At 30.3% G+C, this 23,045-nt stretch overlaps 7 protein-coding genes across 10 annotated transcripts; 2 read left to right on the forward strand and 5 right to left on the reverse strand.

The window, feature by feature from the left end:
• Positions 1-262: 262 nt before the first annotated feature.
• On the reverse strand, positions 263-1,894 carry Mlf (myeloid leukemia factor). 2 transcript variants are annotated; one of them, XM_075734373.1, is made up of 3 exons: positions 1,675-1,853; positions 1,471-1,513; positions 263-1,396 (listed from the first exon to the last, which is right to left on the reverse strand). In XM_075734373.1, the coding sequence occupies exons 2-3, from the start codon at positions 1,509-1,511 to the stop codon at positions 601-603; spliced, it is 837 nt and encodes a 278-aa protein (XP_075590488.1). In that variant the 5' UTR covers positions 1,512-1,513; positions 1,675-1,853; the 3' UTR covers positions 263-600. The 2 variants fall into 2 exon arrangements, with proteins under 2 accessions (XP_075590488.1, XP_075590487.1); XM_075734372.1 differs by having other exon boundaries at positions 1,471-1,894.
• Positions 1,895-4,417: 2,523 nt separating this feature from the next.
• LOC124497554 (rho guanine nucleotide exchange factor 10-like protein) lies at positions 4,418-10,791 on the forward strand. 2 transcript variants are annotated; one of them, XM_075734374.1, is made up of 2 exons: positions 4,418-7,796; positions 7,865-10,791. In XM_075734374.1, exons 1-2 carry the CDS (start codon positions 5,633-5,635, stop codon positions 10,258-10,260), a joined length of 4,560 nt encoding a protein of 1,519 aa, XP_075590489.1. In that variant the 5' UTR covers positions 4,418-5,632; the 3' UTR covers positions 10,261-10,791. The 2 variants fall into 2 exon arrangements, with proteins under 2 accessions (XP_075590489.1, XP_075590490.1); XM_075734375.1 differs by having other exon boundaries at positions 4,418-7,790.
• LOC124497906 (MICOS complex subunit MIC10) lies at positions 10,582-11,336 on the reverse strand. Its single transcript, XM_047061591.2, has 2 exons — positions 11,039-11,336; positions 10,582-10,981 (listed from the first exon to the last, which is right to left on the reverse strand). Exons 1-2 carry the CDS (start codon positions 11,124-11,126, stop codon positions 10,845-10,847), a joined length of 225 nt encoding a protein of 74 aa, XP_046917547.1. The 5' UTR covers positions 11,127-11,336; the 3' UTR covers positions 10,582-10,844.
• Positions 11,337-11,403: 67 nt separating this feature from the next.
• Positions 11,404-13,961, forward strand: beta-PheRS (phenylalanine--tRNA ligase beta subunit). The gene is made up of 7 exons (XM_047061590.2): positions 11,404-11,580; positions 11,642-11,858; positions 11,930-12,002; positions 12,070-12,695; positions 12,780-13,068; positions 13,141-13,351; positions 13,439-13,961. Exons 1-7 carry the CDS (start codon positions 11,523-11,525, stop codon positions 13,765-13,767), a joined length of 1,803 nt encoding a protein of 600 aa, XP_046917546.2. The 5' UTR covers positions 11,404-11,522; the 3' UTR covers positions 13,768-13,961.
• A 37-nt stretch (positions 13,962-13,998) lies between these two features.
• LOC124497713 (very long chain fatty acid elongase 6) lies at positions 13,999-16,163 on the reverse strand. The gene has a single exon (XM_075734381.1). It carries the CDS (start codon positions 15,058-15,060, stop codon positions 13,999-14,001), a length of 1,062 nt encoding a protein of 353 aa, XP_075590496.1. The 5' UTR covers positions 15,061-16,163.
• Positions 16,164-17,477: 1,314 nt separating this feature from the next.
• Positions 17,478-19,033, reverse strand: LOC124497714 (inhibitor of growth protein 4). Of its 2 annotated transcripts, none has more exons than XM_075734083.1 (5): positions 18,871-19,033; positions 18,710-18,781; positions 18,001-18,645; positions 17,863-17,933; positions 17,478-17,786 (listed from the first exon to the last, which is right to left on the reverse strand). In XM_075734083.1, exons 1-5 carry the CDS (start codon positions 18,902-18,904, stop codon positions 17,691-17,693), a joined length of 918 nt encoding a protein of 305 aa, XP_075590198.1. In that variant the 5' UTR covers positions 18,905-19,033; the 3' UTR covers positions 17,478-17,690. The 2 variants fall into 2 exon arrangements, with proteins under 2 accessions (XP_075590198.1, XP_075590197.1); XM_075734082.1 differs by having other exon boundaries at positions 18,844-19,026.
• A 123-nt stretch (positions 19,034-19,156) lies between these two features.
• Positions 19,157-22,712, reverse strand: LOC124498092 (cationic amino acid transporter 4). The gene is made up of 6 exons (XM_075734378.1): positions 21,542-22,712; positions 21,378-21,430; positions 20,248-21,262; positions 20,005-20,177; positions 19,656-19,878; positions 19,157-19,579 (listed from the first exon to the last, which is right to left on the reverse strand). The coding sequence occupies exons 1-6, from the start codon at positions 21,855-21,857 to the stop codon at positions 19,428-19,430; spliced, it is 1,932 nt and encodes a 643-aa protein (XP_075590493.1). The 5' UTR covers positions 21,858-22,712; the 3' UTR covers positions 19,157-19,427.
• Between the last annotated feature and the right edge of the window lie 333 nt (positions 22,713-23,045).

Consider the following 23,045-nt stretch of genomic DNA (forward strand, 5'->3'; position numbering starts at 1 on the left):
TTTTTTTTTTTTTTTTTGTTAATGATTCAGTATTATTATACGAATTTTTTTTCTTTCTGATTCCTTTTTCTTCTATCCCAAAACACACACACACACACAAAAGTATTCATAATTCATGATACTCCTCCAAACACCATTTTTTGCTTCTCTCAAATACTTGATTGTGACAACTTCTCCTTACACCTACCTACCTACCTACTGATGATGATGATGATGATGTGAGAAAAAAATAAAGAATTTTAAAATGATAAAAAAAACATTTCAATCAATTAATCGATAATTTATTTATTAATAATAATTAAGGTATATGATGATGATAATAATGAAAAAACAATTATGGAAATTTGATTCCAAATGTGTTTTTGATTAATCAAACTAAAAAATAAATTCCAAATTATTACTACAGCGCCAAATGTATGAGTGATGAAAAATTGTTCATATATGAACAATCATTGATCAATTTTTTTCTCATCGGGAATTGATTATTATTATTATAATTATTGATAATGATGATATTTTTGGTGATGTTGGTTTTTGAAGAAGAAAAAGAAGATTGAAAGAAAGAAATTTAAGATTTCACAATTCTTCACAATGGATTTTTCACTCATTTTTCTTGCCATTATTATTGGTCGGCTTTTTATATTTTCTATTTTTCATTTCTTTAGCTTTTTTCACTTTACTTGATTTACTAGATGATGATGGTGAATCATGATGATAATATTGATACGAATTACTATTATTACTGGTCGGTAAATTGGCTGACGGTGGTGGTGATGTACTAGGTGGATGTGTTATAATTGGACCAGGTGATTGTGTTGATTGATATTGATAATGATTATCATTACTTGGTCCAGCAGTGATGGCCAAACGTGTACGTTGTGGTGCCTGTTGCAAATATTGTTGCTGTTGTCCATTTGGATAGGCTCGTGACATACGTGATGACCATTCCTGTTGAAATTGTGGTGCTTCCTCTTCCTCGATGTTGATGAATTCATTGTTCTCTTCTTCATCGCCAGTATAATTATTTCGACTTCGTTCCATCACATGGCCACGATCTTGGATATGTCGACCTACTTTCATTTTCTGTAAACCGGTACGTGAATCACGTACTGTATGACGTTCTTCGCGAACACCACTAGGACCAACATGATTCATTTTTGTTTCTTCATACACTTGCGGTGGTTGATTACCATTACTTGAATATGAAATGAATGATGAAGAAACAAATGATGTACCAGGATTAGCTTGCATCTGTGATGCCTGTGAGAACATATTCTGGAATTGATTCATATGATTGAATGGTGACATCATATTCTGACCAGGACGACCAAATGGTGTCATTGCAAATGGATCAAACATTCCACCCATCATCTGATTCATCATGTTATCAATGTTCCTATTTATATCCATGTGAATGAATTCAAAATTAAAAATTTAGATGAAAAATAAAAATCAAAAAAAAAAACTTACCCAAACATATCATCCATATTGCCAAAACGAAAAAGGGCCATTTCTTAATTTATAAATTTCAAAAAAAATAATCAAATTTAATCCGGAAAACAATGGAAATTACAAAGACAAACGATATGGAAATTTATATTTTGCTTATTCGTCAAAGTTTCTTTCCGGCAAAATTTTTCAATGATGATTTAATGATCTTGAAAAAATAATTACCAATTTCTGCTCGTTGTAAAATAAAAGATTTATACTATTGTCCACAACAACGTCGGTGATTGTAAATGACGATGATTTTTATTGGCAAAAGCTACACATATACACAAAAAAAAAACAATAACGAAAAAAAAAATTGTTCCAAAAAAAGAATTGAGCGCTCATGAGCAGAACACACACATCAATCGAATGAAATATATTACACATACACACACACACACACACTTTGACGCGTAGTTCGAGAAAAATCTGGAAAACAAAACTCCGTTCATAAAGTACGTATAATGATGAGAAAATGAAAAAAATTTTCGTAAAAATTCCCATATTAAATTATCGAAATTTTGTATATGTAGAAAATTAAGAAAAATCTAATCCACAAACCTACAAAAAAAAATAATGTATTGAAATGATAAGAAAAAAAAAGAAATCCGAAATCATCATCATCAATTTTAATTATTAATGAAATTGTTATAAGCCAAACACTAAAATAAAGACATTCTATACACAACACCTAACGCCTATTTCGACTGAACAAGTGTAATTTATTCTTTTTTTTCGAATTTTATTGCCGCGTTATTGTGCATCCTGTGTGTGTGTGTGTGTGTGTGTGTGTGTGTGTGTGTGTGTGTGTGTTTTGATTCTTCAAAAAAGCCATTCATTAATTAACAGACAAAATACACACAGACAGAATAGATATCCATGGAAACAATTCATGAATGAATTGAACCAAAGAAAAAAAATAACACAAAAATGACAACCTGGATCGGATAAAATGACAAAATATCAATTTTATTGTTGACGATAATCACATTACCATGACCAACAAAAAAAAATCACTACATCTACTACTACTACCTATCATTATCATCATGATGATGATGGCTGAATGATAACAGACAGATACGTGAATTCGTCCATCCATCTATAGCAAATATCGATAGCCTGAAACGATACAAACATTCCATTCCTAAATATTGGTATGTGCCGTAAATACATACATAAAAAATTTCATATAAACCGGTCTAAATATATTTTTATTAACAAACACGAACAAACAAACAAACAAACAAAAAATACCTACACACACACACACACATACCCCGCTCAGACCATACCTCTCTTTGAATAAAAAAAAAAAAAAAATGAAAAAAAAATCTCATAACACAATGTTATGAACTTGTCCAATCGAATCCAATATCTATCTAATAATAATAATGATGAAAACGATGAGAAAAAAAAAGATGTCTAGGGCAACGACCAACCTTTATTTTTATTTTTTTTTTTGGAGAGAGAGAGGGCCTCATATGTTATACAACAATTTTGGAATGGCGCTTTTCCAGTATACATACATAGTATTCATTTTCATTTCATTTCATTCATTCAATTTTTGAATCTTGAATGTAGCTTTTTTCTTGTTGTATATATATAAATTGGGCGAGGCTTTCATCAACATCATCAACATCATCATCATCCTCATTGTATGTGAATTGAATTCAATTGGAATGAATTGTAATGAATGAATGAATGAATGAATATATACACAGAATGAAGCTGGATATTTTTTTTTCTTCGTTGTTGTTGTTGTTGGATGCATTGAACGCACACAACGATGGTGATGGTTGTCGTGATAATGGTGGTGTGGTGGTGGTGGTGGTGGTCTTTTCATCTATTTCATTGTATAGTTAATACCGATATAGTTTGTGGATGATGCCATTGGATGGATCGCCGTGCCGTCCATCATCATCATCATATACACATTATCATTATTAGATAGACAGATTCGAATGAATGAATGAATGAAAATATCGATGGTATCGAATTCTTCTCGTTCATTCTCTTTTTTTTTGGCCACGAAATTTTTTTCATTTATCTAATAAAAAAATTTTTTTTTTAAATAAAAATCCTTGAATGAAAGTGAAAATTTTTTTTTCTTTATTCATTCATTTTTATTATCAACAAACAAACAAACGACAATCCATTCTATTTTGTGATCCTTTTTTTTTGTATTTTTCTCTGTATCCGATTTCAGTTTTTTTTTTAATCATTCAATGATGATGATGTTTGTTTACAATGTTTCAATGACATTTTGGTCAATCTTGATGAATGAATGAATGATGATGATGATGGTGATAAAATTTGCTCAAACGACAACAACAACAACAACAATAAATACTATCCATCATCATCATAATGATGATGAAGATGAAGATAAACATCGATCCATTTTATTTATAAATCCATCTTGATATGATGTAATGATGATGAAGCATCAAAAATCATCATCATCACCATATTTATCATCTTAATAATCATGTAAATGATCTGCCCACGACATTTTCATCATCATTTTTTTTTTTTGAAAATATTCGACAATCTCAACCTACGAACATTTGTGTGTGTGTGTTCATCAAATTCGAATTTCGAATGATAAGCAAAAAAAAAATTAAAAATATCCGCTTGTATCGATCATTTTGCAAAAAGTTTCATTTATTTATTTCTTTTTTTCTTTTTGCTCATCACTCATAACTTTTGTGGGACATAAACCATCATCATAGTTGATCATCATCATCATCATTTTCATTTAGATTAATCATCATATAAATCCGTCTTCGTTGGTTGATTTTTTCTACTTTTCATAACATTTGTCCACATACACACACACACACATACAATCTTTATGCTCGGATGATTTATTGGACACACACACACACACACTTGAAGATAAACAAAGATATCTTCAAATTCAGACAATCCAAATGGTATAAATGACGACAATTTCAATTTTTCCACTGTCAAAAATAATAAGTTGAAAATAATTATTTTTTTTTTCATTCATTCATTCATGGCAGACAGAAGATATGAACAATGATGATGATGATGATGATTAGGATGGCAAATAGTTAGCCAAATTATTTACTTTTGACCAATTCAAAACAAAATTTAGCAGCTTTCCACCAAAAAAAAAAAAAAATATATTTTGGAATATGTCATCAAGCACAACATTATCATCATCATCATCATTAACAACAACAACAACAACAACGACGGCGACAACAACAACAACGGTATCGTCGAATAATAATAAAGCACCATATTATTATGGAGAATTGATTAAGAAAGAATCGAATAATAATACAAAACAATCACAATTTAATAGGAATCCACAATTGATTAATAATCGTAACAACAATTATTCTTATGGTCAACCATTATCATCATCATCATCAAATATTATTGTACATGAAAATTTTATGACAACAACAACAACAACAACAACAATTACAAATAGTGGTAGCCCGAATGATTTGACCAATACAATTATAACAGCAGCACGATCAACAACGGGTAATGACAATTATAATAATTTTTCTACTACCACCACGACAACGGCTACGACAAATAATTTGAATTCAAATATCGTGTCCATAATCAACAACAGTAACAATTTACCATTTACGAATCATAATTCAAATTCAAATAATGTTGTTGACAATCTGGCAGCAAACAAATCACAGCTACGAACACAGCCGCCACTATCATCATCATCCACAACGTCTTCTTCTTCATTAGCTGAACAACAGCAACAAGTTTCAAGTATAACTCCTACTACTACGAACACCACTTTCAACTTTTACTCAACAACAACAACAACGGCATTCATCTTTGGCCTATCCACCACCATCAAATGTTCAAAGTACAACAAATGCTGGTGGTGGTGGTGATCATGATGATGATGATGATGAACGAATAATAGTGGTGGCAACAACTTCAACATCGATAACAACGTCGGCTTTATCATCATCATCAATAACAACAACAACAACAACAGTGATAGAATCTTCGTCATCACCGCCAATACAATCATTATCATCATCATTGATTAATCATCAACAGAATATTCCATATCATCATTTATATAATTATTATCAGAATCATTCATCATCATCATCATCATCACCATATGGTATTAACAACAGGATTACATCAACAACAGCCACAACGTTTTCATAAGAATCCATATACAAATACAATTAGTTCATTTGCTAATCCATTATTATCATTAGATGTTGTTGATATACGTAATGGTACAGAAAGTTTACCACGTGCATTTCAACCACCATATTCATCGAATAATAATAAAAAATCATTAACATTAAAACAAAGTATTTATCAACGATCATTATCAATATTTACAAATGGAGTTAGTCCATTATTACGGAAAAAGAAATCAAAATCAAATCAACAGAATCAACGTATTCCACAACATTTAGATTATCGTTTTGGTGATAATAATAATTTTCGTCAAAAACAACAACTTTATCAACATCATCATACATTATCATCATCAACATTAGGTTTATCACAATTGCGACGTAAATCTGAACCTATTATGTTTAGCTACGATTCAATTACAAATGAATTATCAAAATTTCAAGCTCGTGAAGAGAAAATTGTTAAAAATATTAATCTTGATTTTGAAAAAATGTTAATGAATGATACGAATGGTGAATATTCAGGTTCAACATCAAGTAATACAGGCATTGTTGTCGGTACTGGTGGTGGTGGCTGTAATCAATTTATCGATCAATCAACATCATCATCATTACGTCGATTAGCTCAACAACAACAGCAGCAGCAACAATTCGGTGGTAATCTAAAAGATGATTTTGATCATTATGGTAAAACAATGATTTCTGCAGCCGGTACAAATCAATTACAACATCATCATCCTCATAGTGCATCGACACATCAATTTATTCATCATCAACAACAACAACAAACGCCTTTACATTCTCATCAACAACCACCACCACAACTTTCATATAAAGAACCATTCTATATGGTTTATGAAGATAATCGTAATAACAAACAATTACAGCAACAACAACAACAACAACAACTTCATCATCATCATCATTCAAATTCAATACCAAATACACATCATCAAAATCATCATCATTCACATCATAATGATGATAATATATATGAAGAAATTGATTTTCTAACATTATCATCATTACGTGCACAATATGCTGATACATTAAGTTTACAAAGTTATAAGAAAAAAGGTGGTAGTAAACGTTCATTAGCATCATCAAGTTTTACACGTTGGTTTTCGACCAGGAAAAAAAATTCACCATCAATGTCTGAAGATGAGAATCCATATATTGATATTAAATTATCGAAAAAACAACGACCACCAATACAATTGCCAGAAATACCTGGTGAATTGAGTAAAGAACAGCTAAAACGTCGTTATATAATTGGATCAATAGTGGATTCTGAAAATTCCTACATAAATTCATTACAACGTATTATAAATCTATATAAAAAACCATTAGAAGAATCTAGCCCATCGATATTGAGTCAGAATAAGATAAACATAATATTTCATCGTTTGGAACAGATTCTACAATGTCATACAATATTTGGTATAGCCTTAAGTCAATGTGTTCGTGAATGGGATGAAAAAGAACAGATTGGTGATGTATTTATTGCATCATTCTCTAAATCAATGGTATTAGATATTTATTCAGATTTTATTAATAATTTTACCAATGCAATGGAAACAGCACGTAAAGCGGCTAAATCAAAATCATCATTTGCACAATTTTTACAAGAAAAATCACTTTCTAGTCCTGATCGTCTTAGTTTTTTTGGTTTAATGGTAAAACCAGTACAAAGATTTCCACAATTTATATTATTATTAAGTGATCTACTTAAACATACACCATCTGATCATCATGATCGTATGTCATTACAATTGGCATTAACACAATTAGAATCATTGGCTGATCGCCTCAATGAACGTAAACGTGATGCTGAACGACATTTTGCTGTTAAACAATTATTAAAAGATTATCTAAGTAGTTCAACAACAAATTCATCAAATCGTTTTCTATTACGTCAAGATGATATTTATCAATTAGAATTGGATACAAGTTCTGGTTTGGTGATGAAAACTAAATGTCGTAAATTATATCTATTGAATGATATGCTTGTTTGTGTAAGTGTTCCAGCAAATCGTCTTAAATATGCTGTTTCATTACAAGATGTTGATGTTATGGATGATGTTACACCGGCAACAAACAATTTGATTGCAAATTCAATGCTCAAAAGTAAAGGTTTGAATTTTTTTTTCTCCTTTTATCTTCTGGTCCATTTTTTTCTAATTTTGTTTATTCTGTAACAGATCCAGCAACGGCAAATTCATCACCAAAACATTGTACGGTTGAAAGAATGTATTGTGATTTAAATAGTTTAATACATGATCTTGAAGTCATTAGTCGTGTATCGAATCTATTATCATCACTTCGTTATCAATATCAAGGTATATCCGTGGAACTAGTCGAACAGATTGGTACAGAAATTCGTGAAGAAATACGTAAAAAAGATGCACAAATTACATTGATTGATCGATCATGTTTACAGATACGAATACGTTCGAAAAATTATAAAGATATTATCTGTATACAGATGAATGATCCAGAAACGAAAAAAGATTGGCTAACCGATGTACGGCTTGCAAAATTAGCATTAGATCGATCTAATAATCCAGCATGGGATATTGTTAATGAAACAATATCAACAACCAGAACAAATCTATCGAATTCAATCATTATGCATCGTGTACCATTGTTCGTTAAATCATTACCAATATTTGCAACAACTGAACATAGTATGCTTACATGTGCATTACATTATCGTATCCATCGTCGTGATGATCTTGTATTGGAAAATAATTCTGGTGTTCTATGGATATGTAATGTTAATGAAAATGGTTCACAATTAGGTGCATTAGCAACGAATGGTACCGATATTAGTTTAATACATTCATATGAATTATGTGATTCACATGTTACCTGTATTGAATCGGTTGGTTCATATGCTGTTTGGATTGGTTTAAGACAAGGACGTATCATTGTAATTGATGCTAGTTCACCTGGAGAATGGCAACAATTTGCTGCATTAGATGTATCGGCTGAAGTAACCTGTATAAGATATTTTATTAATTTTGTTTATGTTGGGCTAATCACTGGTGTTGTTGCCTTGTTCAATGCTACTCATTATGAAGAACCAATAATCATATCATTATCAACTGCTCACCCAGTCACATGTTTACTACCGGTCAATAAAGAAATGTTTGCATGTTGTGGTGAAAAAATCTGGATCATCAATAATGCCCAATTGGATCGTAGTTATTATTTGCATAATAATAAAAATAGTCCAGGTAGTGATCAATTATCACCAGGTGATCCTTCTACAGCCAAAGTTCAACATTTTCCCGATGAAGATCTGAAACCTAATCTTCTTGCACATTGTGGTATTGGTCTTTGGGTTAGTCTGGTGAATTCATCGATTATTAAATTATATCATACGGAAACATTTAAACATCTACAAGATGTTAATGTTGCATCGAATGTTAAACGAATACTAAATGAAATGGTTGATCCAAATGGAATTTTTGTCACAGCCATGTTGGCCACACGTGGTCTATTGTGGATCGGAACAAATGTTGGTGTGATTGTAACATTGAATTTACCTCGTCTACAAGGTGTACCTTTGATATCTGGCTGTTTGAATGTCGCTTTACATCGTCATACTGGACCAGTTACAATATTGCTCAATCTAACAAATACTCAAAGTGAAATTCCTGTACATCCAAATAATTCAACAATGGATAAAACAAAATCAATGGAAGAAATTGAAAAAGAAGAAATGATGATGATGATGAAAAATGAAGATGTTGAATCAATATATGGTCTTTATTCAGATCTAATGAATGTTGAAAATTATGTTCGTGTTGGTCATGATCCACATCATCATAGACATCATCATCATGATTTAGGAAATGTAACAAATAGTGGCCATCATATGGCCGTATCGAAAATGACCTGGGATCTAGCCAATATCAATCTTTCAGATGATTCTACATCGGAAAGTGCTATCTATCAAGATGGATTGATATTACGAAAGAAACCAACATCAACAGCTAATTTAATGAATCTAAATAAACGTCGAACATTAGGTAATGAACATTTGGGCAATAGTAGTGGTGGTGGTGTTGGCGGTGGTATGACATCAGCTGGTAGTCAACGAGAGATAAGCAGTGCTGGCAATTATCCAATATCATCAGCAACGAATAATCAATTAAGTCCAGCTAAAAGTCAAAATAGTATTTATGATTCATCCATTGGTGGTAATGATAAAAGTTTAATTGAAAAAGAAAATGTTTCCTCATCATCGGGTATTGGTGCAAGTAGTAGCCTTTATGATATAGCACCATTTAAAGGACAGAAATTACAAACAACATCAACAACAATAGATCAACAACCGGGATCATCATCATCAAGTGGTGGTGGTGGCGGTGGTGGTAATAAATATAATAATCATCCATTAGTATCAGCTGCTAATAATCAACAATCAGCAAGACATTATGAAACTACAACCGGATCATCATCATCATCATCGAATAATAAAACAGCATTATTAATGACCGGAGGAAATGGATATAAACGTGTATCATTGAATGAGACAACCTATTCAAGTCAACATGCACATTGTTGTATTTGGGAATATAAACTTTGACTAAAACCAAAGAATTCAAAGCTTTCATCGTGCATTTGAATGATATCAACTCAAGGAAAAAAAATTTGTCAGTATTTATTATTATATAAACAATTTGAAAAACAAACGCATTACGAATCCTACGCTTTTTTGCAAAAAAAAAAAACAACTGAAAATAAAAACACGTGGCAACTCAAGTGAAACAAAAAAAAAAAACGGTCTCGACAATCAAACGAAACCAAACGATGTGGAAATATATGATTTGAACTCTTTTTTTTTACTAAATTTTTTTTCGATTGATTGATTAATTAATTAATTAATTACAATACAATGAATAAGACATTTTTTTTTGTTTGTGTAGATTTTTTTAATCATTTTTTTCACACTTTTTGTGCTTTTCATTATTATTATTTAACAAATAATTCAATTTTCTTCTTCATCAGTTTTTTTTATATACGCTAATAATTCTCTCACCTGTACGATTCTCTCTTTTTTTTTGTATTTTGTGAAATATTTTTTTTTTGCAATAAAAATTTTCAACATTTTTTTCTGGTTTTGTGTTTGCGTGTGTGTGTGTGTGTTTATGTTGTTGAATGGCCGATTTTTCATTTTCTTTGATTGAGACAAATTTCAAAATCTTTCAATGAATAACCGAATGCAATACCGATACCATAATGGATTGGCCATACACGTCGTTTGAATAGAATTAACGATGCTAATGAACCGGCTGCAATACCAATACCTGTTGATGGTGTTGGATTAATTTAAAATTTTGATTAATAAATTGATTCATACATACCGGTATTCATGATAGCATTTGCAATGAAACGATCATATTTCTGACAAATGGCCATATCCGATTTAACGTTTTGATTGGTTACACTCATTTTTTTTTTTTCACTTCGTTTCGATAAAAATTAATTTTGATGAACAATAAGATAGAATATAAATATTTGTAAACGAATAAATTCAAATGATTTTTCTTCTGAATTTAAATCAAAAAAAAAAAAAAAAATTTCGATTTAATTTTTTATGAACAAACAAACAAACAATGTGATTTTGAAAAAGTTCGAATTCAGTTCAGCTGACTTTATATATTTTCGGTATATACCCAAAGGACATTGACGAGAAAAAAAAAGAATCGTGCATATTGTTTGTGAATGGGACTCAATGATTACACGTGTATGAAATCATCAGCTCGTGGCATTGTTTCGGGTATTCTTTTATTTTTTTTTTTGGTTATAAATTCAGAGAATTAAAATTAAAAAAAAAAATAATTCAACATGCCAACAATCGCTGTTAATCGTGATGAATTATTCAAACGTTTAGGTCGTATATACAGTGAGTATATATTGATGATGATAATTGTTGATGATCGAATTGAATCTGTTTTATTATTTAGCTGAAGAAGAATTCAATGATCTTTGTTTTGAATTCGGTATCGAATTGGATGAAGTAACAACGGAAAAACAATTTAAAGCAAAAGAATTGGGTATCAATCAAACTACTATTATGGATCAAGAAGAGGAAATTATTTATCGTATTGAAATACCAGCAAATCGTTATGATTTACTTTGTTTAGAAGGATTGGCTCGTGCTTTGAATATTTTCCTTGAACGGTATGATGAATAATAAATTCATTATTATACTTGATGATAATGATGATGTTTTATCCATTTTTGGAATCTAGATCTACGATACCCAAATATAAACTTTCTGAACCATCATCAAATCATCAGAATGAATTGATTGTTTTGCCCAATGTAAGAAATTAATGTTTTTTTTATTCTGTTTTAATATTTTAATCTATCTATTTCTGCATTTTTTCAGACACAAAAAATTCGACCATTTGTTGTCGGCGCTGTATTACGTGGTGTAAATTTCACTAAACTTTCATACAACAGTTTTATTGATTTACAAGATAAACTTCATCAGAATATATGCCGAAAACGAACATTAGTTGCTATTGGTACACATGATTTGGACACGATTCAGTGGCCATTTTATTATGATGCACGTGAACCAGAATCGATTGAATTCATACCGTTAAAACAAACACGAAAATTTAATTCAAAAGAATTATTGGAATATTATCTTACAAATGATGAACATATCAAACCATATGTTCCAATTATCAAAGATAGTCCTGTTTATCCGGTCATATATGATTCAAATAATGTTGTTCTTTCACTGCCTCCTATCATAAATGGTGAACATAGTAAGATTACAATGAATACGACAAATATTTTCATCGAATGTACGGCTACCGATATTCATCGTGCTACTATTGTACTTGATACAATGGTTTGTATGTTTTCTGAATATTGTTCAACACCGTTTACCATTGATCCAGTACAAGTAACACAATTTGATGGTAGTAAACAAATTTATCCATTACTTAAATATCGAAATGAAAAAATTTCAATGAAATATATTGAGAATAATCTTGGAATTGGGTATGTTTTTTTTGTTGATTTTAAATACAACAACAACAACACTACTAATTCTGTTATTTTTTTTGCATATTTCTCGACATATAGTATCGATAGGAATAATATAAATCGAATTTTAAAACGAATGTATCTAGAATCTAGCCAAATAGATGATAATAATGAAATTGATGTTTGTATACCACCTGTACGGCAAGATATTTTACATCCATGTGATATATTGGAAGACATTGGTATTGGTTATGGCTATAATCGTATGCAATTATCGTTACCTGATTCATTCACAATTGGACAACAATTTTTATTGAATAAAATAACCGATCAACTTCGTAATGAAATTGCTCGTTGTGGTTTTACAGAAATTTTTACTTTTAGTCTGGTATGTTTTTTCTTTTTTTTGTTTTGGAAATGGTTTTTGTCTTTAAAAAAAAAAAATTTTTTATTCACTTAGTGCTCACGTGATGATATAGCTGATCGAATGCGTGATAAAGATTCATTGACAAAAGCGGTAAAAATATCGAATCCAAAAACATTGGATTTTCAAGTTGCTCGTACATCTTTATTACCTGGTATATTGAAAACAATAGCATCGAATAAAAATATGCCTTTACCATTGAAATTGTTTGAAATATCTGATGTTGTTGTCAAAGATGATAATTATGGTATTGAATTTTCAAATCTATCATCATCGTTTTTATCATCAGAAATTCTAATTCTTTTTTTCCCTTCCCCATCCATTGTTAATGCAGATGTTCGAGCACGTAATGAACGTTATCTTTCGGCTATTTATTATCATAAAAATTCTGGTTTCGAAATTATTCACGGATTATTGGATCGTATAATGCAGGTATTAGAGATACCAATGAAAACCAATGAATCCACCAATACTACTGTTGGATATTATTATTATTTACGTGCAAAAAATGATCCACGATTTTTGAATAATCGATGTGCAGAAGTATTGATCAATGAACAAATAATTGGCATCATAGGTGTCGTACATCCAGAAGTGGTTGGTAATTTTGAATTAGCAATGCCTTGTTCTGCTTTAGAGTTGAGTATACAGAATATTTATTGAATGAAGAAAAAAAGAGAGAACATTAAAAATAGAGCGAAAATTTTGTTTTTTATTTTTAAAAATTTTGTAATTTTTTTTGGTGTGGAATGTTTGAGTATTTTTGTTGTTGTTGTTGTTGTTGTGTTAAACGCGCTATTGATATATAACAACGCGCTGATGATGACTGATATAATAATAAATTGGTTTATTATCAATTTTTTTTTTTGCTTTTCATTTGAAATTTTTTTTTTATTATTTACAAACAAAAATTTGATTTTTAAAAAAATTTTTTTTTCTCCATTTTTTAATTTGATTCATTCGATTTTTTAAATTTCTTTCTTTGGTTCGTTGGTAGTGGTGGTATTGGTGGGTGGTGGTGGTGATGGTATTAGTAGTAGTGGCTGTTTTTGTTGTTGTTTTACCATTCGAATGTTGATGATCATCATGATCATGATGAATATTTGAATTGGAAGTCCATTTTGTTTGCGATTTATCATGATGATGATGATGATGATTTGTTGAAATTTTATTCAAATAATTATTAATAAAAAGTTTGGCAAACATAAAGAAAAATGTTGAATAAACGATGAAACCAAATGTAGCCGTTTTTGCCGGTATTTCACAATAATTTCCAGATAATTTTGAAAAAAATGCATAACCACTAACATAGAAACCGAATATCATCTGTATAATCTGTAATGATGTTACGGTCATTGCTATCTGTCTTGGTATATAAATTTGCATCGAACGAAATGCATAATATGCATACATTAATGAATGTACGACCATATTCATGGTGACAAACCAACGTCCTAATGATATATTTTGGCCAAAACTATACCATGTAAAAATCAATGCCAATACATGATGAAACCAATGTAAAAGAATTAATTTTTGTTTACGTAACACAATAAAAACAGTATCACCAAGTTCAAATATTTTCGATAATGCAAATAGCCACATCCAATATTGGGCAATAGAATTTGTTGATGATATACAAACAGAATGATTAATACCTTTCATGTAGAATGTATCATACATTTCTGGTAACATATAATAACTACCGGCCATACTGAATATTGTTAACAATAGATTCCAAAATGCCAAACAATTACGTAATTTGAATGGTTCACGTTGACGCATAAATTGTTGTATAGAATAAACAACCAACATATAAGCGATCGATACATAAACAGAATAATGCCAATTTTCTTCCATCCATTTTAGACTGGAATTCAATTCCCAATCAAATATTGAAAATTGTGGCTGACATTCTTTATATACCAATGATTTATGACCAGAAATTCTTGTCATTTTTTTTATCTGTTCACTTCTTCTTTTTCTTCTTTTTTTCTTCGTTATTGAAAAAAATTCGATTCGATGATGATGACGATGATATGTGCACTACAAGGCAGTGATTATCAACAACAACAACAACAACAACAAAAAATCCTATCTAATTATCTCTTTCAGGTGTTTGAATCATAAAATTTTCTTCTCATTCGACGATGACGACGACGACGACGAAAACAATCGATAATTTGCAATGTTTCGGTCTATTTACTTTTTTTTGTTTTGTTTTGTTTATTTGAATCAATAAGTTTTACAGGTGGATATTTTGATGATAAATCTGATCAAATGATGATGATAATGATGATGATGGTTTGTACGTGTTTTTTTTATTATTATTATTTTGCTTATATCACACACACACAGACACATTGACATAAAAAAAACCGGAATAAAATATACGAACAAACAAACGAAAAAAAAAATCCAGGAGCAAATTCAGTTCTTCTTGATTCTTTTGGGCGTTTCTTTTTACCTCTTTTTTTTATTATTATTCTATGGGTCTATGTGTATAGCAGAATATATATTGTAATCAACACAAACAATGCCGCATTATATCAAAAAATGTGTGTGTATGTATGTGTGTGTACAATACAAAAAAAAAGAGACAACAACAACAATAGAATTTAGACAAAAAGAAAAAAAAAATTCTTCGTGTGTTTTTTGTTTTCTCGGACACAAACACAGACACAGACACAGACACACCAAACACAGACAATAGTTTTTCATGCAGCAGCAACAGCAGAAGAAAGAAAGAAAGAAAATAGTATATGTGTATGTGGTGTCCGAACACAGACTCAAATGATTCAGTATATGTGTGTGTGTGTATGGTGGATTCAGACAACAAACGAATATCTGGATAAAACAAAAATGATGATGATGATGATTTGATCTGAATGAAATGAGGATAATGAAGAGAACAGTGAAAATGAATATCAGACAGATCTTTAAAACATGAATGAATAAACACGCGCGCGCGTGAATTTTTTTTTTTTTTTTATTTTAACAACAACTTTATCCAAACAAACAAACGATTGAAAATTGTAAAAAAAAAAAAAAAATTTACATACCAAAATCTGTCTTCTGGGCGATTACAATTTTACTCTGACAAAAATCCAATACGAATGAAGTAGAAAAAAAAAGATTTTCATTTTCATTTTTTGGATCTCTTGAGCCTCTGGTGTGTGATCAAGAGAAATTTTTATTTTTTATTTTTTTTTTTTTGGCGCGTCATTAAGTTTCGGAAGTCATCATCATTGTGGCTCTTTTTCTCTATGATTTTCTCTTTTTCTTTTGTCGGTTATTCGAATGATAATAATTTCCATGTTTCATTGATGATGTATTGTTGTTGTTGTTGTTGTTGTCGTCGTCGTCGTCGTTGTTGTTGTTGTTGTCGTCGTCGTCGTCGTTGTTGTTGTTGTTGTCGTCGTCGTCGTCGTTGTTGTTGTTGTTGTTGTTGTTGATCGATAATGATGATAATGATCCTATTACATCGATAAAATAATCAAAATGTAAAAAGAAAAAAAAAGGTTAAGTTTCTCTTTTTTTTCACACAGACACACATCGATTGATTGAGAGAGATGATCAAACGAACTTTACAAAACAAAGAAAAAAAAACGATTTTTTTTCATTCACTTTATGTTCGAGAGTCACTTCCTCGAATTTTTTTTTGTTTGTTTGCTTCCCCTTTTGCTAATTCCCCCGAACGAACGAAATCCATATATTTGCTCTTGTTTTTTTTTCTTCTTTGATTCGAAAAACATTTTTTTTCGTTTTTGATTTTCGTTTTTTCGTGATGATGATGATGATATAATGATGGTGAATAAAAAAAAACGGAACACACACACGCAGAGAAAATGGATCGGTCCTCGAGCCAAATCGAATACAATTAAAAAAATTTTTTTTTTTAGCTTTAGGCAAAATAATGAAAGAACGGAAGAGAAAAGGAAGGAGAAACAACAACAACAACAAAAATCCATCCAAATCCCTTATGACACATCCCGCCGATCCATCAAGATGATGATAAACGCAAACACACACATGAACGAAACGAAACATTCGAATTTGATAATAGTCAGATTGGATCGGATCGTATCACAGATCCCTACAGTCCATCGATAATAATAATGACGGCCAATAAACGAAAAAAAATTGTAACCCAATTTATTGAGGTCAAATACAACTCTCTCTCTCTCTCCTCTGTCGCATTTTCACAAATTCTTTAACTGACTGACTTTCACAATCCATGTTTGTCATGTTTTTTTTCTCAAAGAAAAAAAATCGTTGATATTGTACAACAGGAAATGTTGTTATGGTGTGGAAATTTTCACACATTTTTTTTGTTTTTAAATTTTAAAAAAACTTTTGTACAAACAATAAACTTTCTTTTTTTTTTGTTTAATTAATAATTCTTTTTTCTGGTTTTACTTTGTTGTTTCAAAAAAAAAAAAAAAAAATTATTCAAGCAATAATTCTATAATTTTGATATTTTCTTTAAAAAAAAATGTTCCGTTGAGTGATAAGATTATGAATTTTGATTGATCACTATATATTGGAATAAATTCTTTTTTCATTTTCAATTTTCAGCATTAAAATCATTTTTTTCGTTTTATTGTACATTGTGGACAATACCATTTGCCTTTTGGTTTCGATGTAAGACCAACGCATGCAAAATGAAACCATTCGATTTGCTGTGTAAAAAAAAATAAAAAACAAAATTTTTTTTAGTACAAAAAAAATCAATATAAACAGACAAAAAAACCATACACAATCTGGATCATCACATCCAACCATTTCGCCAAATGAAACCTGATGACAAATACAATATAATGGTTCATCTATAAATATTTTAAAATGATTAAAATTAGTAATGTTCAATTCAAATTATTATAAGGAGATTTTTACTTGGATCAACTTCCATATCCATCAATTCAGTGGATGTAATCATTTTGCCTTTTGTTGTTAATCCACCATTCATAACTGCAGATGATGATAATGTTGATGATAATGATAATGATGTTTGTATATCGATAGCTTGTCGTTTTTTTTGTACCATATTATTGTCACCTGAATCCAAATGATGATCAATAGAATGTTTTTGTGATGATGATTTCAATTCTTTTGTATTGGATGTAGATGATAATGATGACGATGATGATGATGGCAATGTTGTTGTTGTTGTTGTTGTAGCCACTGCAGATGATGATGATGGATTCGATGATTTTGTACGTTTCTTTTTATTCTGTGTTGTATTCATTGTTTGATTATTTGTTATTGTCGTACTATTTGATGGTACATTATCTTTTACATCATCACCTTGGCTATCTAATTCAATATCGAATTTGGCCAATTCTGTATCCAATCGTCGTATATGTTTATCAACCATATTATAAACTTGATGTGCTAATTCTTTTTTCTCATCAGTTAAATGCTGTGCTTTATCCATATATTCCATTATTTGATTAAAATATTCATTACGTTCATTCGATGATAATAGATTTGCATCTTTAACATATTTATTTGATAAATCTTCAGCAGAATTGACAAATTCTAATATTATGAGAATCAAGAATTACAATTTGGTTATCAATAACAAAAAACAAAAATTCAATACCATGAACACGAGTATCGAGAAAATTGATTAATCTCAGATTTCTAGCCAAATCACATGGTAATGATTGTATACCTTTGAAGAATAAAAAGAAAAACAAAATAATGAACAAATCAATTAACATAAACATAAAAAACCTTGACAAAAACAAAACAAAAAAATACTTTCAACAAATTGTTCCAAATACGATCCAGCCATTTTTTTCACCCAAAAAAATGTATTCAATTTAAAATCAATCGTCTTCGTTTTGGGTAAACGCGAAATCTTTTCTCGTTTGGATGATAATGATCGTGGCCACACAGAATTTGCTACAGTTTCGTTTTTTTTATCCGCGAGTGGAATTTTGTTTTGTTTATAAACCAAAAAAAAAAAAAAAAAAACATAATGACCGTTCATAAATTCCGTGACGTATAAATTCGCGCTTTTTTAAAATTCTTTTGTTGTTGATTCTTTTGTTTTTAAATTCTGAAAAATTTTCTTTTTTGTTTAATTCATTCTTTTTCAAACAATCAAATAAAAATGAAATAAAATAATAATTTGTGCCATTTGAAATTGATTGTGGACAAAACAAAATTTTTTCATTTGGTTTCAGTTTTTGACGCGACTCTTGGGGACCATTTGAAATTATAGGTCGAAATTCATGAAATGATAATGATAATGATGATGATGGGAATGGAAAAATAGTTTAGTTTTTGACCGAAACAAAAAAATAATATTATTATTAATCTCTGGCCATAAGAATATCTTCATTTTGACTAGTAGAATCAAATGAATTCCATTTTTTAATATTGTCAACATTAATTTTTTCCCGTAATTCGGCATTATATTCAGCTTTACTGGATTTGATACCATAAAAGAAATAAACGGAAAGGCCTGTGAAAAACATTCATAGAAATTGTGTTAATTAATTAGATTGTTTCAATGAATATAAAATAAAAATAATAATTACCAATGGCCATCCAAATAATGAAACGCATCCATGTTAGCCAATTAAGATTAACGATTAATGAAACATTGAAAAAAATTGACAAAATCGGTATGAATGGTACAAATGGTACTTTATAACGTAGATTTTCCATATTTTGTTTATGCATATTAATAATTGATATTAATACAATTAATAATGTTGTAATCAAGCTTAATATGAATGAAAGAAATTTTTCATCAATATCCTGGTTGAATGAAAAGAAAGAAAAATATTAATACCACAGGGATTAATTTATCAATCAATATATGGTGAAAATTTTAGTGAAAAAGTTATAAAGTATGAACACAGACACACACACACACACACATACCTTTTGGAATAATTTGCATGTCAAACAGAATAATGTTGACAATATGACAATGGATAGAACACAGATCGAGATCAGTGAATCATGAAAATAATTATTCAAACTGGTCAATACTAATTGTTTGTTGAATAAACCTTTGAATGTATCCCGTAATGGATTATGGTTTCGTACATTATTGCCACCACCACCACCACTCATCATCATCATCATCTTCGTCGTCATCATTATCAAGTAAACGTTCATGTTCGGTAATTTTTTTCGTTTCCGATTTTTTTTGTTGCTGTTGTTGTTGTTGCTGCTGCTGTTCAGCTAAAGCGGCAGCAGCAGCAGCAGCAGCAGAATCATCTTCAATATCAATATTCAATTGTACAATATTTGGTGGCCGTCGATAACGAACAACAATAACCGATGCACTTACAACAAGATAAGCAATCAATGTACCAATTGACATCATTTCAACCAATGTTGTTATATCCATAAATATGGCCATTATAACACCAAAACCAGTAAAGAAAAACATGGCCATTAATGGTATCTGTGATTTTGAATTCACATAACTCATCCATGGAAATAATAATCCATCATCGGCCATAGCATAAACAATTCTTGTCAATGAATAGATTGTACCAATCAATACAGTGGCCATACCACAACAGGCTCCAATAATGACGGCCAATTTAGCTGGAGAAGAGAATTTACCAAGGGCATCAGGTAATCCAGATTCTTCTGATATTTGATCATATGGAAACATCAATGTTAACACTGATGATACACCAACATATGAAATAGATGCAACAGTCATGGCAACAAATGTAGCAATAGGAATCGAACGTTGTGGATCACGTGCTTCTTCACCGCTTGTTGCAATTGAATCAAATCCAATGAATGCATAGAAACAAGATGCACTACCAGCGAATACACCTTTCCAACCAAAAGGCATAAAACCACCGTGATCATTTTGCCAATTTGAAAAATCAGAATAATAACCACCAACCACAATAATAATGATGATGACAATCATATTGATTATCGAAAATGTATTATTAATATATGTTGTTACTTTCATTCCAGATGTTAAAAACACAGCGAATCCAATGGCAATCAAACCAGACATTATATCCATATGTCCAGTTAATGTTTCACCCAATAATGGTGCAATCCATGAATTTGTATAATTACGTATTTCACCGCCTATTGTTGAATCTAGATATGCTGATGATGCCCGGCTAACGGCTGCAATTCCGATAATATTTTCAAGAATCTATAAGATATATAAAACAACAACAACAACAACAAAGAAAATTTCAATTAACAAAAAAAAAATGAAAGAATTTGATTTCATCAATGACAATCGTTCGTTTCACATGTGTCATTACCATATTCCAGCCAACGATAAATGCCCAAATTTCTCCTAATGCAATGTATGCGTCTATGTTGTTATCAAGACGAATGTGAAGAATGTGAAAAAAAAGAATTTACATTGAATATGAATATATGTTAATGAAATACAACATGCCAATCATAAATCATAATCACTTACATGAATAAGCTGAACCACATTTTGGAAAACGTGATGAAAATTCTGCATAACATAATGCACAAAGAAATGCAGCAAAACCGGCCAATATATATGACAATACAATGGCTGGACCGGCAACATTTTTTGCAATAGATGATGTTAATACATAAGCACCGGAACCAACCATATGTCCAATGCCTAATAATGTTATATCCAATGTTGTTAAACAACGTTGTAATTGTGTACTATCTAATCTTTCACCAGTCCAGCTTGGTTTTGTACGTTGCATTTGTTTCCATATTTTTTCCACACCATTTGTTATTCGTGTCAAAGACATTTTCTTCTTCGATTCTTATTCTTTTATCTAGAAAAAGAAAATCAAGTGAACGCAACATACACACACACACAAACACACCCCTTGCACTTGATGACAAAATCAAATCAGTGTGTGTGTGTGTGTGTGTGTGATGTGTATTCAATTGTCTATTAGATGAATTTGGAATTTCATTTATACAAGTGTGTGTGAATTGATGAATTGAATTGTAATTATATTGGATTGAATTTGGAAATTCAAATAGGAATAATAAAGTTATAATTGAATTGAATTGAATTAAATAGAAATGAAAAATCCATTTAACAAATGTGTGTGTGTGTGTGTGTGTGCGAAAGTGTGTATGAGTTTCTGTGTTTGGAAAATTGAATTGGATAAAAAAAAAATACGAGAATATTCTGTTTTTCTTTTATTACCATGAAAAAAATGATGTTAATGGTGATGAACAACAATAACAGCAACAGCAGCAACAGAACACTTGTATTGATTCTTATAATCAATGATGATGATAATGGTGATGATCGATCACTAAATTTAAATTGTTTCTCATTTAAAAAATGTTTATTGTCATCATCATCATCATCATCATTATCATTCGTATTCGTATTCGTGAATCGTAGTCAGTTGTAGTTTTTTATTGTCGACGTCATCATCAAAAACAACATGTTTGAGATTCGATTGGATTCGTTTTCGTTTTCGTTTTTTTTGGTCCAAAACAAAAAAAAAACAGTTGAGGAACAACAACAACAACAAAACAAAAAATTGAATTGAATTGAGTTGAATTGAATGTGAAATCAGGAAACACAATATAATAATGACAATAACAATAACAACAACGACAACAACAACAAAAAAAGATTCAGACAGAATAGATATGTAGTAGACACAAAAAGAGGATTTTTTTTTTGTTTCCTATTTTGTCTGTGGGCGACAGGCGGTTGAGAGGTGGTGGTGGTGGTGGGGGGCGTTAATAGAATGACGATGATGAGCAGAAGTAGTGAGGAATAGCATAGGAAATTATTATATATAACCAACACGCACACATACAAATCATACATAAAAATCCAAAAAGATTCTGTGTATACCAAAACACACACACACATATTATGGATATATACTGGAACAATGAAAAGAAAATCCCAACTAGAATTGATCCGTCGTAGAATGTATATGAGCGTTGTTTTTATTCTTGTT

Source organism: Dermatophagoides farinae, chromosome 9 (genome assembly GCF_024713945.1).
Source record: "Dermatophagoides farinae isolate YC_2012a chromosome 9, ASM2471394v1, whole genome shotgun sequence".
NCBI lineage: Eukaryota > Metazoa > Arthropoda > Arachnida > Sarcoptiformes > Pyroglyphidae > Dermatophagoides > Dermatophagoides farinae.

Bases quoted from the DNA above. Each gene is read 5' to 3' on its own strand.
- Mlf (XM_075734372.1), bottom strand. From the start codon at position 1,511: ATGGCCCTTTTTCGTTTTGGCAATATGGATGATATGTTTGG. The intron at 1,397-1,470 runs GTAAGTTTTTTT...GGATATAAATAG, and splicing joins AATATGGATGATATGTTTGG to GAACATTGATAACATGATGA.
- LOC124497554 (XM_075734374.1), top strand. From the start codon at position 5,633: ATGGTATTAACAACAGGATTACATCAACAACAGCCACAACGTTTTCAT. The intron at 7,797-7,864 runs GTTTGAATTTTT...ATTCTGTAACAG, and splicing joins TTCAATGCTCAAAAGTAAAG to ATCCAGCAACGGCAAATTCA.
- LOC124497906 (XM_047061591.2), bottom strand. From the start codon at position 11,126: ATGAGTGTAACCAATCAAAACGTTAAATCGGATATGGCCATTTGTCAG. The intron at 10,982-11,038 runs GTATGTATGAAT...CACCATCAACAG, and splicing joins AAATGCTATCATGAATACCG to GTATTGGTATTGCAGCCGGT.
- beta-PheRS (XM_047061590.2), top strand. From the start codon at position 11,523: ATGCCAACAATCGCTGTTAATCGTGATGAATTATTCAAACGTTTAGGT. The intron at 12,696-12,779 runs GTATGTTTTTTT...CTCGACATATAG, and splicing joins GAGAATAATCTTGGAATTGG to TATCGATAGGAATAATATAA. The intron at 13,069-13,140 runs GTATGTTTTTTC...TTATTCACTTAG, and splicing joins AAATTTTTACTTTTAGTCTG to TGCTCACGTGATGATATAGC.
- LOC124497713 (XM_075734381.1), bottom strand. From the start codon at position 15,060: ATGACAAGAATTTCTGGTCATAAATCATTGGTATATAAAGAATGTCAG.
- LOC124497714 (XM_075734082.1), bottom strand. From the start codon at position 18,904: ATGGCTGGATCGTATTTGGAACAATTTGTTGAAAGTATTTTTTTGTTT. The intron at 18,646-18,709 runs GTATTGAATTTT...TCATAATATTAG, and splicing joins TCTCGATACTCGTGTTCATG to AATTTGTCAATTCTGCTGAA. The intron at 17,934-18,000 runs GTAAAAATCTCC...AAATATTTATAG, and splicing joins GGATATGGAAGTTGATCCAA to ATGAACCATTATATTGTATT.
- LOC124498092 (XM_075734378.1), bottom strand. From the start codon at position 21,857: ATGTCTTTGACACGAATAACAAATGGTGTGGAAAAAATATGGAAACAA. The intron at 21,263-21,377 runs GTAATGACACAT...TATATCTTATAG, and splicing joins TTATCGTTGGCTGGAATATG to ATTCTTGAAAATATTATCGG. The intron at 19,580-19,655 runs GTAATTATTATT...TGTTTTTCACAG, and splicing joins CATTATTTGGATGGCCATTG to GCCTTTCCGTTTATTTCTTT.